This window comes from Papilio xuthus, unplaced genomic scaffold, assembly GCF_000836235.2.
Source record: "Papilio xuthus unplaced genomic scaffold, Pxut_1.1 DF827680.1, whole genome shotgun sequence".
In the NCBI taxonomy this organism is placed as follows: domain Eukaryota; kingdom Metazoa; phylum Arthropoda; class Insecta; order Lepidoptera; family Papilionidae; genus Papilio; species Papilio xuthus.
The window spans coordinates 773,761-789,300 of NW_013530969.1; the positions used below are offsets into that span (position 1 = coordinate 773,761).

General features: G+C 32.6%; 2 protein-coding genes across 2 annotated transcripts; both read left to right on the top strand.

The window, feature by feature from the left end:
• Positions 1–2,170: 2,170 nt before the first annotated feature.
• Positions 2,171–11,036, top strand: LOC106117514 (pancreatic triacylglycerol lipase). The gene is made up of 11 exons (XM_013311864.1): positions 2,171–2,310; positions 6,020–6,120; positions 6,299–6,451; positions 6,786–6,923; positions 7,465–7,568; positions 7,943–8,070; positions 9,262–9,402; positions 9,574–9,672; positions 9,842–9,953; positions 10,183–10,322; positions 10,538–11,036. The coding sequence occupies exons 1-11, from the start codon at positions 2,223–2,225 to the stop codon at positions 10,714–10,716; spliced, it is 1,383 nt and encodes a 460-aa protein (XP_013167318.1). The 5' UTR covers positions 2,171–2,222; the 3' UTR covers positions 10,717–11,036.
• Positions 11,037–13,544: 2,508 nt separating this feature from the next.
• Positions 13,545–15,404, top strand: LOC106117108 (uncharacterized). The gene is made up of 7 exons (XM_013311183.1): positions 13,545–13,720; positions 13,811–14,020; positions 14,391–14,481; positions 14,552–14,605; positions 14,701–14,794; positions 15,008–15,120; positions 15,252–15,404. The coding sequence occupies exons 1-7, from the start codon at positions 13,616–13,618 to the stop codon at positions 15,344–15,346; spliced, it is 762 nt and encodes a 253-aa protein (XP_013166637.1). The 5' UTR covers positions 13,545–13,615; the 3' UTR covers positions 15,347–15,404.
• Positions 15,405–15,540: the final 136 nt, after the last annotated feature.

The window sequence follows — 15,540 nt, forward strand, 5'->3', positions numbered from 1 at the left end:
AATTCTATACAATCTACCTATTATAAAAATAATGAACCCGTCTTACTCCTATGATACAAATGACTAACTCTCTATACTGATATTGAAATCGTTCGAGCCGTTGAGGCTTCTGGATGTCAATGTAATGATGCAATGCATATCCAAACATAATCGAACATACGTGAGAAAAATATTACCTTGACGGTCTGCAAAAAGATGAAGATAATGGAAACACCAAAACAATATAATTTAAAAAAAAATATCTTGTATTTTAGTAATGCAGTAATATGTTGCTACAATTATTGTAAGTCTCTTAAATATTTAAGACGTATTTTTTTTTTTGCAAAGTTGTATAATGTTCATGTAAAGAGGCGAAGATTTCTGTACAAGGAAATCATAGCTCGATCATGTTTACAGTTCCTAAAGCTTGTGTCGTGACGCACTTGTGTCTTCGTACTGTACTGGCCATGAAAAACAACATTTCTTGACGTAGGTAATTAAAGGTGCGGTCGGGAATACACAAACGTGGAGTTTTCATAATGAATAATAGGATAAGAGAATTATATTGTTAATGATTCCTGTAGCATTCAAGTTTTAGTTATCCAAATTCTACCTAACCTTTTCTACTAAAGAAAATTGAGTGTAGTAATAGCAATAGACCTCAACCGGAGATGCGAGGATACTTGAGCTAGTCAAAATTGCATCTAAAACTAAAGTAAGATTTAAAAAGTAGTGATGAATAAAAGTTATTGAAATATCGTAAATAAAGAATTAACAAACATAATTATACGGGATGTGTTGTGGCCACTTAATATTAATAGTTAAGCAGCGTTGCGTTACTTTGACATCAATAGATTTAAGACGATAATGAATCGACTGATCTTTTCAGTTACTTAGTCATTAAATTAAAAAAAAACTCTTTTAATAACCAAGAACGTACGTATAAATACTAAAGACTCAGATTTTGACCGTGACTTAGATTCCGGTATTTGAAAAGTGGGACTCGGGTTGTATTGTTATTAAAAAATTATTTGACGTCCCTGACCTGTTTGTAAACACGACCGTGTTGTGTTCAGTAATTATTGATTAAAGTTTTTTTTCTAATTTAAGTATTTTATTTATTTAGCCAGTGTTGACGACTGACGATTATGATAATCGATTTTATTTATGTAATAAAATTAATTTAATCTAATGTTTATTTAAAATGACACAATACGCATAATTATTAAAATCAATAATACTTAACTAAATAATTTTAATATTTTTGAGGAAACTTAATAATTCAGTTTACAGCAGCAAGTTTTATTAAATTTTCCTATTATGGATGACAGAGTATCGGGTTTTCTTGCCTCGAAACCTACCAATGAGTCAATCTTATATGTTAATTCCTTGATCTGATTTATTTTGGGTTTCTAGTAACCAAATCCCCGTTTAAAATATATTATTATATAAATATAGACAGATACTGACATGAATGGCGATATGCTTTATGCAGATATTTTAGTCTCAGAAATTTAAGGAAGTTAGGACAGCAAAGAAAAAAAATAGTTTTTTGTATTAATTGAAAAGATGATTCGGACGTTTGATATGATCCAAACATGAATATTGAAATTGTAACTGAAGAAGATTGTTTATATATAATATATTTGACGTTCTTATGACTTTCACTAATCTTACTAATATAAATGCGAATGTTTGAATGAATGGATATTTTTTACAAGGTATCTCCAGAGTGCATGGATCTTCCTTCAATTTGGCATAGACTGGAAGAACATGGGCTACTATTTTTTTTTTAATTCCGCGCGGACGGTGTCGCGGGTGTCTGATAATAATATTAAGATCCCTCATATTCTCATTACCAATTTAGAGTAAGGTCCAAGTCGAAAAATAATTTATGCTAATATTTTACGAGTATATAATTTAATATAATTATTATAATAATTGTTAAATTATCTCTATTTGTACTTAGTGCATTTCCGGTGCATCTTTGCCGTCTGGGTGCAAATGGGTATAGTAAACAAACCGCAAATTAATCTGCGCGCCTTTGTCATTAACGGCTATATATTTATTTGCAATATTGCTAACTGCTACAGTTTAAGTTGTAGACAATATCGAAAAGGACGTATCGCGTTACGATTTATTTTATAAATTGTTTTAGTAAAAGATAAAACGCTTTATAAATTTTAAAAAATAAGACAAAAGTCTTTTTTTTACAAATAATTAATCAATATCTTAATTTCAAAATGAAGATTTTATTGACTTTTATGTTTTGGTTGTTCTTATTGTGTGCAAATGTGTCCGCTGAATGCCCCTGGGTAACGACTGATGAATGTAAGTGTTTTAAGCGTTTTAATTAAAATGTATACAAAAACATGTACTAGTCAATATTATAAGAATATTTAATTCTATTAGAATAATATAAAGTGATGTAAATTGTCATACAAATCATACGCATTATTATATTTAAGTATAGTAAAATTTTGGACTCTGAAAGCACTGAAGCGATATTTAGTACATAATAGATTATTGTTTATGTACATTACAATTCAACCGGGCGATAGCGGTCATGAACTTAGCAATGTACGGATTTTAATCAAATTAGTGTTAGTACAATTAGCATTAAACGCAATCTTTTTACTTTGGTTATCATTGGCGTCGTCGTCAGCTTATATGTCGAGGAATCTACTCAAGTTAGGGATGACTATGATGACATATTATGGCACAGTATGATGGCAAAAGCATAGTTGACTATGGAGTAAACCACTCTGGCTCTGTGCAGGTTATTTTACTTCACACATAAATTATGCGTCTATTAAAATAACTACTGTAGTTGTACAAGATAATTATTATTTAATTTTAATTCAATTCTGTACATAAAATGCATCTTACGTTGCTTTTGTGTTACGGATTTTTTGTACGAAATGTATGTACAAAACGTCACATATTAAACTTTCCATTGTACTTTTCCCCCTAATCTTATAATAATAATTTAAGAATTGTTATTTTTTTTTAATTATGAATGAGTTAATTAATTATGTATTCAAATAATTTGTTATTAGGTTTCCATCTACGTTTTTCACTTGTTTACCTTTTCTAAATGACGTAGTTAAACTAGATTATGATGGGTATTTCTGATCGCATTTATTTACATAATCATTATTGACAAATTATAAAACTGGTTTAATATTTATAGCAATCAATTTTAAATGAACAGTCTTATGGATTACCTTAGTGACATTTTAAAATGGACTAGGTAGAAATTTTTAGGACCAATATCCAGTGACGCAGCGGAGAAACAAAGATGTAAAACCCCACGTACTTTCAAATAGACGTATTTTAATAAAAAGTTCATTGCTTTCGGCATTAAAGATAACACTCACTTTATTGAAAAAGAATAATGCCATAGATTACGATGATATCATATCATAAAAAGGGTGATACTAGCGGCTGTCTTTGTTGTCTTCTAGTTTTGAACAGATCAAACCTAAAACCATAAGTACCAGAAAGTAACTATACTCGTGTTTAGGAGACATCAGACATCATTTAATTTGTACAATTCAAGGCTCTTTGAAATCATTAGCAAATAAAGCAGTTATTTAACATTGAAATAAAATAATTTTCAGACAATGTTACACGAACAATCGAAGAGTTATTGCCCAATATTAGTAAAAATATTGTAAAAGCATTGAAGTATTTAGATCTATTAATACACATTCAAGTTTTAACTGAACTGTCGAACTGTACAGTTAAAGCTTACGTGTGTAGGAAAAATTTTAACTGTCAGTTAAACTATACAGTTGTTAGTTTTGCCTATACTCGTCATTTTTAATGGTACAGTTCAACTGTTAGCGAAAGCACACTGAAAGTGTGTAGACGGCTTATAGGAAAGGATATATGTACACACATACTGAATAAGGGTACAGTCTGATGATGATGATGTGAACATTGATCTATTTTAATAACGTTGCGTGTTCGGGAGTCGTTTAAGTTGTAGAAAATGTCAGAGTATCAGTTGTGTAGCGTGCGTGTGCAAACTTTAGGGCATTTTAACTTACTTTGCTGACATGCTAAACTTTGGCGATTATATTTGTTACATTTAAGAAATGTGTTTTAATAGTTTTAATCTTTTCTTAACGGGATTAACATTCTACAAATAAATGATGTAATTGTATTATTTTCGTGTTTTTATGAAAAGTATGAAATGAAGTTTACGAGACAACTACGAGATAAATTGTTTAATATAATTTTTTGTTGATTTCAAGTCCAATAGACACATATTAAAATTTAATTCAACTTTCCTCAAATTCGCACCGACTCAGTTAAGATCAAGTAATTATATAGAGTAATTAATTTATAATTACTTTTAAAGTTAAAAAGTGTCGTCTAATTAGCACTTCACTATAACCATTATTACTATAGGTTATTAAGGTTTGCGTGTTGCCGTGGGCTTGTGGCGTGCAGCTCGATTCGCGATCGACTGCTATTCAATTCTGGATTAGATAAGGTCAGGATGCCGCTGGTAGAACATAGATAACTAACCACTAGATGCGACTGTAGAATGAAATAAATATAATATATAAAAAGCAAATCTCGACATATTTAAACGTATGCTTACGAATTCATTACAATAAAACAAGTAATAAGTTTTTTAAGTACCGAGGCCAAAGTATAAACTTTTCACTTGAGTGCAGTTAATCCCACGTTTGTAGACTGATAAGACATGGGTCATGGAAATTATCCGTGCCTAAAGACTGAATTGAGCCAACTTTACTCTAATAAGGTATATATCCTGGCGATATCTTTTATTAGAAGTTGGCAAAAGCATGTGAGAACAAAAATAACATTTATAAGGGTATCTAGTGTTTATTATTCAATAACCGTTTATGATTGTTTATGTGTCTCCTTGGAAACGATAACGCGACAAAGTTCTTTATTATTGTTACGTTATTTTATTTCAGGATTTTGGTGTACTTACCTCAAATGCTAGGTTTTAGTGAATCAAGATTGATAAAAATGCTGTTCTGCATGTTAAGATTTTAGATTCACTTGTCACTTTTGGTTTGGAAAATTTGAGAGCTTATTTAAATACTGTTTAGGCGCTATTCTTTAATATTAATTTCCAGTTCGAGAAAGTATAAAATGAGACATAATTAAACACTAGTAGAGTAGTACAGTACAGTACAGAAGTAGTACTAACATTTACTTTAACATTTACTTTAAAAAATAAGTACCTAAGATGATTATGAAGCAACTACTTATCGCCCTCAACTCTGTTTACGCGACGCAGAATTAAATAAACTTACTTACATACATACTCTATGCCAAATTTCAGCGAGATCCATCCATCCGTTCTGGAGATACCTTCTAACAATCATCCATCCATCAAAATATTCGTATTTATAATATATTCTTTCAATGCTATTATGACCTTTGGTAACAATGATTCATTATAAATAGTGAATTTACATCGGAACGTTACATATGCAAGATGCAAGCTGTTAATTGTAATGTCATTTTTGCGTCACATTTTATATTTATTTAATACTTTAAACGCTACCGTATTCTAAGATTTTAGTTCGGGGTAATCCCTTCTATCGCATCCTTGATTTTTTAATGTTTAAATACGTAGTAGTAATATTTGACTATAATTTATTTTTGTTTGTAATATTAAAGTTTTCTTGAATGAAATACATTAACACGTTAGCTGTCACGTCGGACTATATGTCCGACAAGCTAATGTTTCAATCAGGCCGTGTCGGACTATGTGACCGACAAGCCATAATTCCATTCAACACCTCGCTGTGGCTTGTCGGACGCTTTTTAATCGAATTTTTGTATACAGCGTGACCTGCAAGGCCCCATAAAGCTTATAAACAGCGGGTCAATTTTTTTCGTTTTTCGAAAAATCATTATGGCAGCTAACGTGTTAATTTATCTCTTTCTAATTAAAATTGTATAAATTAAATTTTAAAATTACATTTAATAATAAATCTTAAAAATGTAACAACAATGTTTATTTAAATGTATTTTTAAATCACAGTGGAAAATCACATCAGTCCTGAGGATCTCGAAGAATTTCTAAATTGGCATCACAAGAAGCATAATGGAACAGATACGTCTACTGATGATTATGGCTCAGTGGTATGGATTTTTATACATAATATTACCTACTCCTTTGCAACTTCATCAGTTTTGTAACAATAGCAACAACAGCCTTTAAATCCTTTCAGTTAAACTACGCTTCGACAAGTCAACTATTTCTTAATTATGTATTATATAAAAGCTAAGATCATTTTTTTAAGTATTATTTTGTCCTCAGGAGCCAGTAACTGACTTTCCGGAATCGGAAGAAGTGGATTGTTTTGGTTTGGGATCGTTCGCCAGTCAATTAATCAACATGAGGCCGGACACCTCGGAGAATATCAACACTCATTTCTACTTCTCTTCTCGACAGAATCCAAACAGAGTTCAGGTAACGAATAATTATATATATATGTAGATTGAGACGCTAAATGGGTGTACAAAATGGATGTAAACTCACAGCTTGCTAAAATGCCAAAGAAAAAATCTTTATATGGAAACTCCTTGTTTAGTGAAGAAGTCAAATAGTGGCCATGGGCGTCGTTGAACACCTCGGTGTTCCCGCTGCTCGTTTGCCCCCTTCTGTTATAAAAAAAATAAAGTTGCGTGAACCCGAGTGAGTTTCTAACTTTTTCTTCCAACTCCACTAGTTAATAACTTAAATATACATGGAATAGAGATTAATTACTATGTATATAATATGTGAACTTAATTTTATTTTTAAGGTTTTTCCTGGAGATCAATTTGGTCTGGAATGGGTGGATTTTAAGCCGAATAGAAGGACAGTTATGATAGTACACGGCTTTATGAGCCATAGCAACGCTAGCTGGGTGACAGCTATGACTAATGCCTTTTTGCAGTGGGTAAGTAAACTGACCAGGTTAACTTCTTATATAGTAATTCAAATAAACCGGGATATAGTGTCAATTTTTTTCTTTTGGTTTTTGATAGATCGTACTTTAGATATTCGTAAAGAATCAGCTTCTTTGTATAATGTAGATTATACTAAAAAAACATGTCTACATGGTGTTTGTAGGAACATATCATAATGTTAATTATTAAAAAAATGTTTTTGACCAAAACTACATGAAGTTCTTTTTGAACAAATTTTCATATACAATCTTATATATAAAATTCTCGTGTCAAAATTTTCCCATATATTCCCATACTCCTCCGAAACGGCTTAACCGATTATTATTAAATTTTGTGAGCATATTGAGTAGGTCTGAGAATCGGCCAATATCTATTTTTCATCCCTCTAAATGTTAAGGGTAGTCCACCCCTAAATTTTTATTTTTTAAACAAACACGCGGTCTGAGTCGCGGGCGACAGCTAGTAGTATAAAGATTATTTATATTTCCGATACATACATAAAACAAATAAATCAATAAGTTACCTTTATAGGGAGATGTCAATGTCATAGCTGTTGATTGGAGTCAAGGCGGAAATACTTGGAAGTATTGGAGGGCGGTGGCCAACACCAGGACAGTCGGCGGCGATGTTACTGGGTAATTGTTTTCGATTAAATAAACAATCTTTTTAACTACAATTGATTACGAACTTCCCGAATATTAAAATTACCTTATTAAATAATGAACTTTCACTCTTCATAATGGTGCTTATGCATTTAGTTAGTCATTTTTAATAATCTTAGTACCGGCTAAGATGTGGCATTCATCAATATGGCATTCTTTCCGCCACATTACGTGTGATCGTGGTCCAGCGCTTTATTATTTAAAATGATACTGGTTACATAGACTACACGATACGTTAAGCCTTTATTCAATTATTTTCTCGTATAACATGACTATAAAATTAACGGAAATCGAGTCCAGGAATTGGATAGTTTTGGGCGTAAAATAACGAAAAATTTATGGCACAGGTTCATGCAGCAACTGATCAAGGAGACGGGAGCTAATGCTAAAGATTTCCACTTCGTGGGCCACAGTCTCGGCGCACACATTGTCTCCTACGTGTCATACCATTTAGGCCGCGTTTCCAGAATTACTGGTAAGTTATAAATAGTATTACCAGTTATCTTCCGTATTTGACTGTAAGTTCGTTTTCCTCAATCTAATCGAACTATGTATATGTTTAAAATAGACATAATTCTATTAGAAATGCAATCAATAATCTATACATATTAATAAAATTTGAGTGTCTGTATGTAATATCAAGAAACAAAATCATATTTCGTGATGTATTCGCGCTGTTGATGTCAAAAACACAATTTTGAAATGTTTTGGTCTGTCAGTATGTTCGCAAGGCCGCGTTTCTTTCGCTTAATCTCCTGAACGGCTTAACCGATTTGGATGGGACTTTAACGGGAAGGAAGCTAATGCACGCGTGCATAATAGCCTATTTTTTTCAATTAACCGCTAAGGAAGTCGCGTGAAAATGCTAGTTTATAATTTTGATATTATGATTAAGAGTTGTATAGGACACCCCATAGGTTGGTTACCTATATGTGTGGGTACCTATATGGTTGGGTATATACCCATATGGTTGGGTATATACCTATATGGTTGGGTATATGTGTGGGAGGACAAAATGGATAGGTATTTTCCAAACGGAAATGTATAAACTATGCCTACTATAATTTATCCAGCTACATAACATTCAAACTATTTCCAATACGTTTAACTATTGTATGTACATAGTATGAAGTTTAGTACAGCGCGGATACATAATCGGAATAAGATAGAACACGTTTACAAGTACATAGACAAGGAAGTTAATGATTTACTGATTACACCTTATGTGTCTATCTAAGAAACGAGTACTATCAATCATGTATACAATTATTTTTATATATAACCAAATCAGTTTAAACATAAAAAGTGTAACGAGTTCTTATTAATAAATATATGTAAATATTTTTAAATAATGTTTAAATGCGTATAGCGATTTGAAATAAAATTTAAGACCAGTTTTTTTATAAGGAAACTACATGTTATAAGTTTGTAAAAGTAGCTTTGGGTTTTCTGGTAGCCAAATTATGTTTCATAAATTTGTAAACCGGAAAAAATAGGACTAAACTATTCACAAAAAATTCAATAGAAAAATTACTGGACTTGATACATTTAGGAGTACCAAATTGATTTTGTCACCCGAATGCTACGTAGTTTTAAACGGCACTGCACTCAGATGGTAACAAATCTGTGGTTACAGGGCAACATTGAATTGGTGCTTGTATTCCAGGTCTAGACCCGGCGCAGCCCTGCTTCCGTACAAACAATCTGGTGGAGCGACTGGACGCTACCGATGCTGACTTCGTGGACGTCATCCATACTAATGGACGACTACTTTCTAAGATAGGATTCGGATTTCCTGATCCCACTGGTATTACACCAAAATACAATTAAAAAAAAACTAGACTCATGTTCTATTACCGTGTCTTGATTATAGAATTCGATTTTCTTAAATTTTGATTCATCCATTAGTCTTGTGCTTTATTTCTTCAAATTACATGTAAGGTTTTTGAAAGTCTTGAATAATTGTATGTATAAACAGGTCATGCGGACTTCTATCCTAACGGTGGTATGAAGCAGCCCGGCTGTTTCAACGCCACGAGCTCCCTCTGGGCTCGTCTCTTGCCCATTCCAGTCGGAAGTAAGTACTCAACTAATTCTTAACTCAATCCGAAACCAATATGTTTAAGTTATGAATTTTCTCTTTCATTTACCAGGATACAATGGAAAGGATCTTTTCTTTTACTAACCAGTCCCCACTCCCATGTTATGAGAAGCGGAAAATATTAAGCTTTTCTTTATGTTGGCAGTACTTCAGCAAGCGGTGTGCAGTCACGGCCGAGCGTACTTACTGTTCATTGAGTCTTTAGTCAACAATAATTGTTCCTTCAGAGGACATCAGTGGAATTTGACTTATGAAGGGTAAATATACATTTGAATCAAAGACTTTTCTACACATATTTAAAGATACACAAAATAAGTATATTCAATTCAAGCATTGTAAATGTTGTCTTGTAGTTAGCGATTCAACGAACAATATAAAAATGTGTCTTATTCAAAGCGATAGAATACTAAAATATTGTGTTTTAAAGCCAAGAAAGCGTAAAAGTACAGTAGTGGAGGAAGAAAATAAGTCATATTTTTTCGCCAGTGTGAATGCGAGCATAATCGCGGCTTGTGACCGAGTCGGCGCTTGTTCGGAGATGGGCATACGCGCTGTAGGAGGGAATGGCTTGCCCAGAGCCACTGGTGCTTATTTCGTGCTTACGACCGCTGCAGAACCCTATTGTCGTAAGTATTTTAAAAATGGATAATAAAAATGATAGCAAAGCATTTAAAAAGCAACTGAGCGAATATGTTTATGTAATGGTGCAATGTAGTGGAAACCAGCAGTTAGTCTAGTTCTATCTACCAAAATTCGATTGGTTTAATGTTGTTTAAACAGTCACTCGTTGTTACACTCTGAGTGCGGCTGTATAATTTTAAATACGAGGTTTTGTTTTCAGCGACGGATTGGGAGAGACGTCACCCACAGCCGGAGTTATTACGTGACTTGCGGGAAGGTTTCCGTCTCGACCGGTCAGTGAAGGGTGTCGCCGCGGATGTATACGCAGACCCCATGGCCACTGAGCCACCATCTACCAAATCTACTTTCTTTGGCTGGTTCAAGAATTTATTCGGTTAACACCAAGACATAGACATTGATTAAAACAAATAAATTGTAATAACACTAGAATAGATTTCTAGAGAACTTGACTGTAAAGTATTGTAAATACTTTTGTACTTGTAATTTTGACGTTAATTTTTTTTTTAACTGAGCATGAATTTTGTACTTTGTACGGTTAAGCTTTATTCCATAAAGTTATGTTTAATTTGTGTTTGGTTACCATTTTATTTATTACAAGTGTTTAAATTTGAACATATCCCAGAATAGATGTTAATCAAGCTTATACCTACCTACCCATATTTATTGTAATAGCTGTTAATTTTGTACCCTTTATTTATTAAATTATTGATCAATCATATTTAAATATAAAAACATATACAATTTAACATTTAGTTTTATTTTTCTACTATTTTGATACTAATATATATTATCAATACAACTCTAATACTGTTTCTTTATTACTGCTAGTTACAACCCTTGAAGAGCCTTGGATCTGGACACAAATATTTGGTATAACTACTGTAAGAATTACAACAAATATCTGGAAACATAATGTAGACAGATGATCGCGTAAATAAATAGATTAAAAGTCATGTCTTGCCAAATGAAGCCATCCTTCAAAGGTAGAAGATTGGAGAAAGTAGGGATGGATTATGTGAAAGGGGACATGCGTAAAAAGGTATAGAAAAATGTATGGAATAGTACATACTGTGCCTACCCCCCATCCCCGGTAAAGATACAAGCAGGTTGATGATAACAAATACTTGCGAAGATATTTCTTACAGTACGTTTAAGAGTGGTAGAACGTCCCGGAGGCCTAATTTAGTCTTCTTTCTCTTCCCACCCTTTTCTTATGAGGAAAGGATGGGAAGTGGAAGTGGACTTTCCGGATGAGAGGATGCATGGAAAGGGAAAATATTTTCTTTCTGTGCATCCTCTCCTCCGTCGATTAAAGGTAGGCAACGCATATGCAATTGCGTAAGTCTATGGGCAACGGTCACTTCGCTACTTCAGCGATTTCAGGTGGCCGTTCGCTCGTTTGCCGCCTTATGATATAAAAAAAAAACGTGCTGTGTGTGTTCGTAGTAGTCATTTTTCAAATGGATAAACAAATCTATATTTCTGTTTAAAAATCAGTAACAAAGTTTAATTACACCTTTTATTTATTATTAATTCACGTAGGATTTAAAATGTAAACAATAAAATATTAATACAAACAGCATAATGCTTTTAGTTAATTAAACACGCGAAATTATTTTTTTTATTACAAAAAAACTAAAATACAGATATTCTCAGTACATATGTATAATCAGAAACACTAAAACGTTTTTCCATTGTTAGAAATGGACGAATTGAAATTATGGATATGCAGAAGTGTTAAATGTTTTTCAAAACGATGTCAATATCTTGGGAGTAACAGCTCTATCCATGGTTTGAAATTTGTCTTTGAAAAACAAGCTAGCATTTTCAAAAGGTAGGTTTTAATAAAAAACGCCTTTTGACATAAAATACTTCATAGTTATTTCATTTTTTATAACTTAACATATTTTCTACTGGGTTCTTTGTGGTGTGTATTTTGGAAAACAAAAAAGCGTAATTTATTATTTTACAAAATAAGCATTTATCCTTTCTCCTACAGATTATTTTGGGCAATCACTCTTGTTCTTTTAAGTGGTTGCCTTTATTTTTTACTGAGGAAAGTTTTACGTGTCGGTGTTGAAATCAATTTCACTCCTAACACTCTCTACTTGACTTGGAACACGGTATTTCCAGCTGTGACTGTTCTCGAGACATATAATGTTAAGACCACACAGAAGAAACTGGCAGCAAGATACCGTAAAGTATTCTTTTATTATTCAGATACGTTTTAAACACTATTGTGGAAGTGGAACTGCGTTCAGAAAAGAGTATTTTGAATTTTAAAGTATCTCTTTAAGGCGAATTGCTGACAGAATCTATAGTCAATAAATTGTAGTTAAATACATTGCTTTTATTATATTATTTATATCTGTATCAGCTGCTTTTGTGAACAACCTGAGCTACGATTATCGAAGATATCTGACAGACGTGTTATTCGGAGTGGGTTCATGCACCCGGGCTACCTGCCTACCATGCGGCGATGCTGTTCCTTGCAACGTACCTTGGCGCGATATTATTAATGACGTAAGATAATATTGTAATTTAGGAATTATTTTAGTTGGAGACTCCACTCTCAACTGCAACTGCTCAACTCAAATGGGTTAAGCAGTTACGGTTCTTTTCAGCGTCGTGGGCTGTCGTTCAACCGCACTTGTTAAAGGCCTAGGTAGCAACGACTTTTGAAGTATTGGTAACATTGAAGATTATAAATATTACAAACCATTACATTTCTCTTTAGACAATTGAATATTTTATCGTTTATTATGTCGCTAATCTTTTATCATAAAATACTTTAGAATATTGAAAACGTAATTATCATGTTCGTGAGATGTCTTAATGATCGATTGTATGAAAAGACGAAAGATAAACTGTCGTTAAGACTATAGTGTTAATTTATGCAACTCTCCTAATATACAGTATTAAATAATTCAAGGAATATGAACTGTATCTTACTTACGTTTTTTAGGTTCACACGCAATGCGAGGAACTAATCACAGATTGCAATTTCAATCACAAACAGTTCCGTTGCTGTGATAAATTCTTTTCAGTGGACTCGGAGTCCGGTCCTGGCATCTCGTTCAACTCACTACAACACATGTAAGCACTACAATATGTCCGTACACTTTAACAATTTTCACAACAATGATGATAAGGTTAATCGTCATATCGTTAATTCGTTGGGTGATAAATGTGTTTTCTCAATTTCATTATGATGTTCTGATTATAGTGATTTAGCTACCAAACTACCTGAAGTACAAAGTGGTTATATTATAAATTAATGTCTATTAAATTTTACAGGGAACATAACCTAGATAAGTTATTTAGCGTGAATCAAAGCACAGGTCCTGGAATATTGACATTTCGTTTACTGTCCGATGCTCAAGTAATTTACCTCTTACTTTTTGATTTTCATATTTATTTTAAAATTTTGTAAGCTTTATAAATAAAACTAATATATTAATTTAACGGACAGATATCGATACATAGCCCTGAAGAATTGTCAACCAAATTATTGGATAATAAGTTTAAAGTAGACGTCGATTTGAACTATCATAATCATGTTGATATCTTATTCTCTATTGTTGAAGTAGATAACGATCCTCTTTTACAATTCGAGACGGCAAATGTCAGAGGATGTAGATACCTTAAGGAAATACCAAACGGATTAATGCATGCTTATCCGGTAAGCAAAATTAACTTAGAAGACATTAAAATCGTTTTTGATTAAATCGTGATAGAAAAAGTCCTTTGAAAAGAACTTATGGCCTTACATTGATTGTAGGTAATTAATTTTAGACATTATTACTTAGTAGCCTTTGGCGAGAATGGTGTGTTTTCGTTACCAAGTCAAGTGTCCGATTGATTAGTGAGGGGACATAAACGTTGATATTTTAATAAGTCTAGTGTTGCGCTGCTACGCAGATACAGTGTCGGATTTTCTTCCTAACATTAAATACTCATGATTTCTACTCTATAATACAGTATTATGTTTATATTTGTGTCATTTGATAGTTTACCATATGTTAAAATAAGAAACATTAACGTTTTGGCAGGTTTACTCCACCGGAGCATGCAGACTCGCAAGAAACACAGAGAGATCTTACCAACAGTGCGGTTGTGTTCATCCTGTCAGACACATATCTTGTAAAAATTATTAAATTAGTACTTACTATAAATTTTAATAAGATTTATTTTAATTTTAACCTTTTTTCAGATGAACATTTGTATTGCAATTACACGGGCATAAATTGTTTGGTTACTTATGAAGGTGCTAGTTTATTTCAGTTTAAACCGGAATTTTCAAATTAAATTTTCAAATAATTGAACAACAACAAACTGTATTGTTATAATGTTTGTTTTCAGGACAAAAAATAAAGCTTGGTGTTGACAAGGCCAATAACGACAGCTGCTTGCCCTCGTGTGTTGAAAGCGAGTTAACTGTAGTTCACACATCAATGTAAGGAATTAGTAATTACATGTATAATATGATGCCAAAAAGAGTAATAATCTTTAAAACATCGAAACTTCCAGAACCAACCTATTGATATTTATAAGACTGTGTTAAGTCGTAATAACATTTAACACCAAGCTAAGCCTTGTCGTAGAACAGACTAAAACCTTTTTTTGATTTTGTTTTTTTCCGTCGATGTATTAACTTTTTAATGAACAGGCGGCGCGTGCCGAAGCAAGCGAAGAGAGGATCTCTTATTAATATTCGAATGATCTCCTTGCCTACTTTACGTTATCGTAAAAATTTACTGCGCAATAACTTGGATTTAGTTGGTAAGTTTACTATATTAGCAAGTAGACTGGAACCTTTGTGTGTTTGTTTTTGGAAATTATCCTAGATGGCACAATTATTAATTAGAATGATAAACAAAGTTAAATGTTTTACACATTGTATTTGTTTCTAGTGACTGTTGGAGGGATGCTTGGATTGTTCTTCAGTGCATCAGTATTAAGTCTAGCTGAAGCTTTTTACCTCATTATAAGACAGCCGAATAAATAACCTGTAAGACAATTTCTTTTTCTAATGCCAGATATCTTTACGTGCAATTAAAATAATAAAAACGCAAATATTATGATTTCATTTTGACCCCTCCTAATAGACATAACATTCTGGATAAGTTTTTACTTAGTACATTTTCACTATCCACATTTGTACCAAAGATCAATAGATGAATTTAAGTATGTACCATGTAA

Bases quoted from the DNA above. Each gene is read 5' to 3' on its own strand.
- LOC106117514 (XM_013311864.1), top strand. From the start codon at position 2,223: ATGAAGATTTTATTGACTTTTATGTTTTGGTTGTTCTTATTGTGTGCA. The intron at 9,403-9,573 runs GTATTACACCAA...ATGTATAAACAG, and splicing joins CGGATTTCCTGATCCCACTG to GTCATGCGGACTTCTATCCT. The intron at 10,323-10,537 runs GTAAGTATTTTA...TTTTGTTTTCAG, and splicing joins CGCTGCAGAACCCTATTGTC to CGACGGATTGGGAGAGACGT.
- LOC106117108 (XM_013311183.1), top strand. From the start codon at position 13,616: ATGTCTATTAAATTTTACAGGGAACATAACCTAGATAAGTTATTTAGC. The intron at 13,721-13,810 runs GTAATTTACCTC...TTTAACGGACAG, and splicing joins GTTTACTGTCCGATGCTCAA to ATATCGATACATAGCCCTGA. The intron at 15,121-15,251 runs GTAAGTTTACTA...ATTTGTTTCTAG, and splicing joins CAATAACTTGGATTTAGTTG to TGACTGTTGGAGGGATGCTT.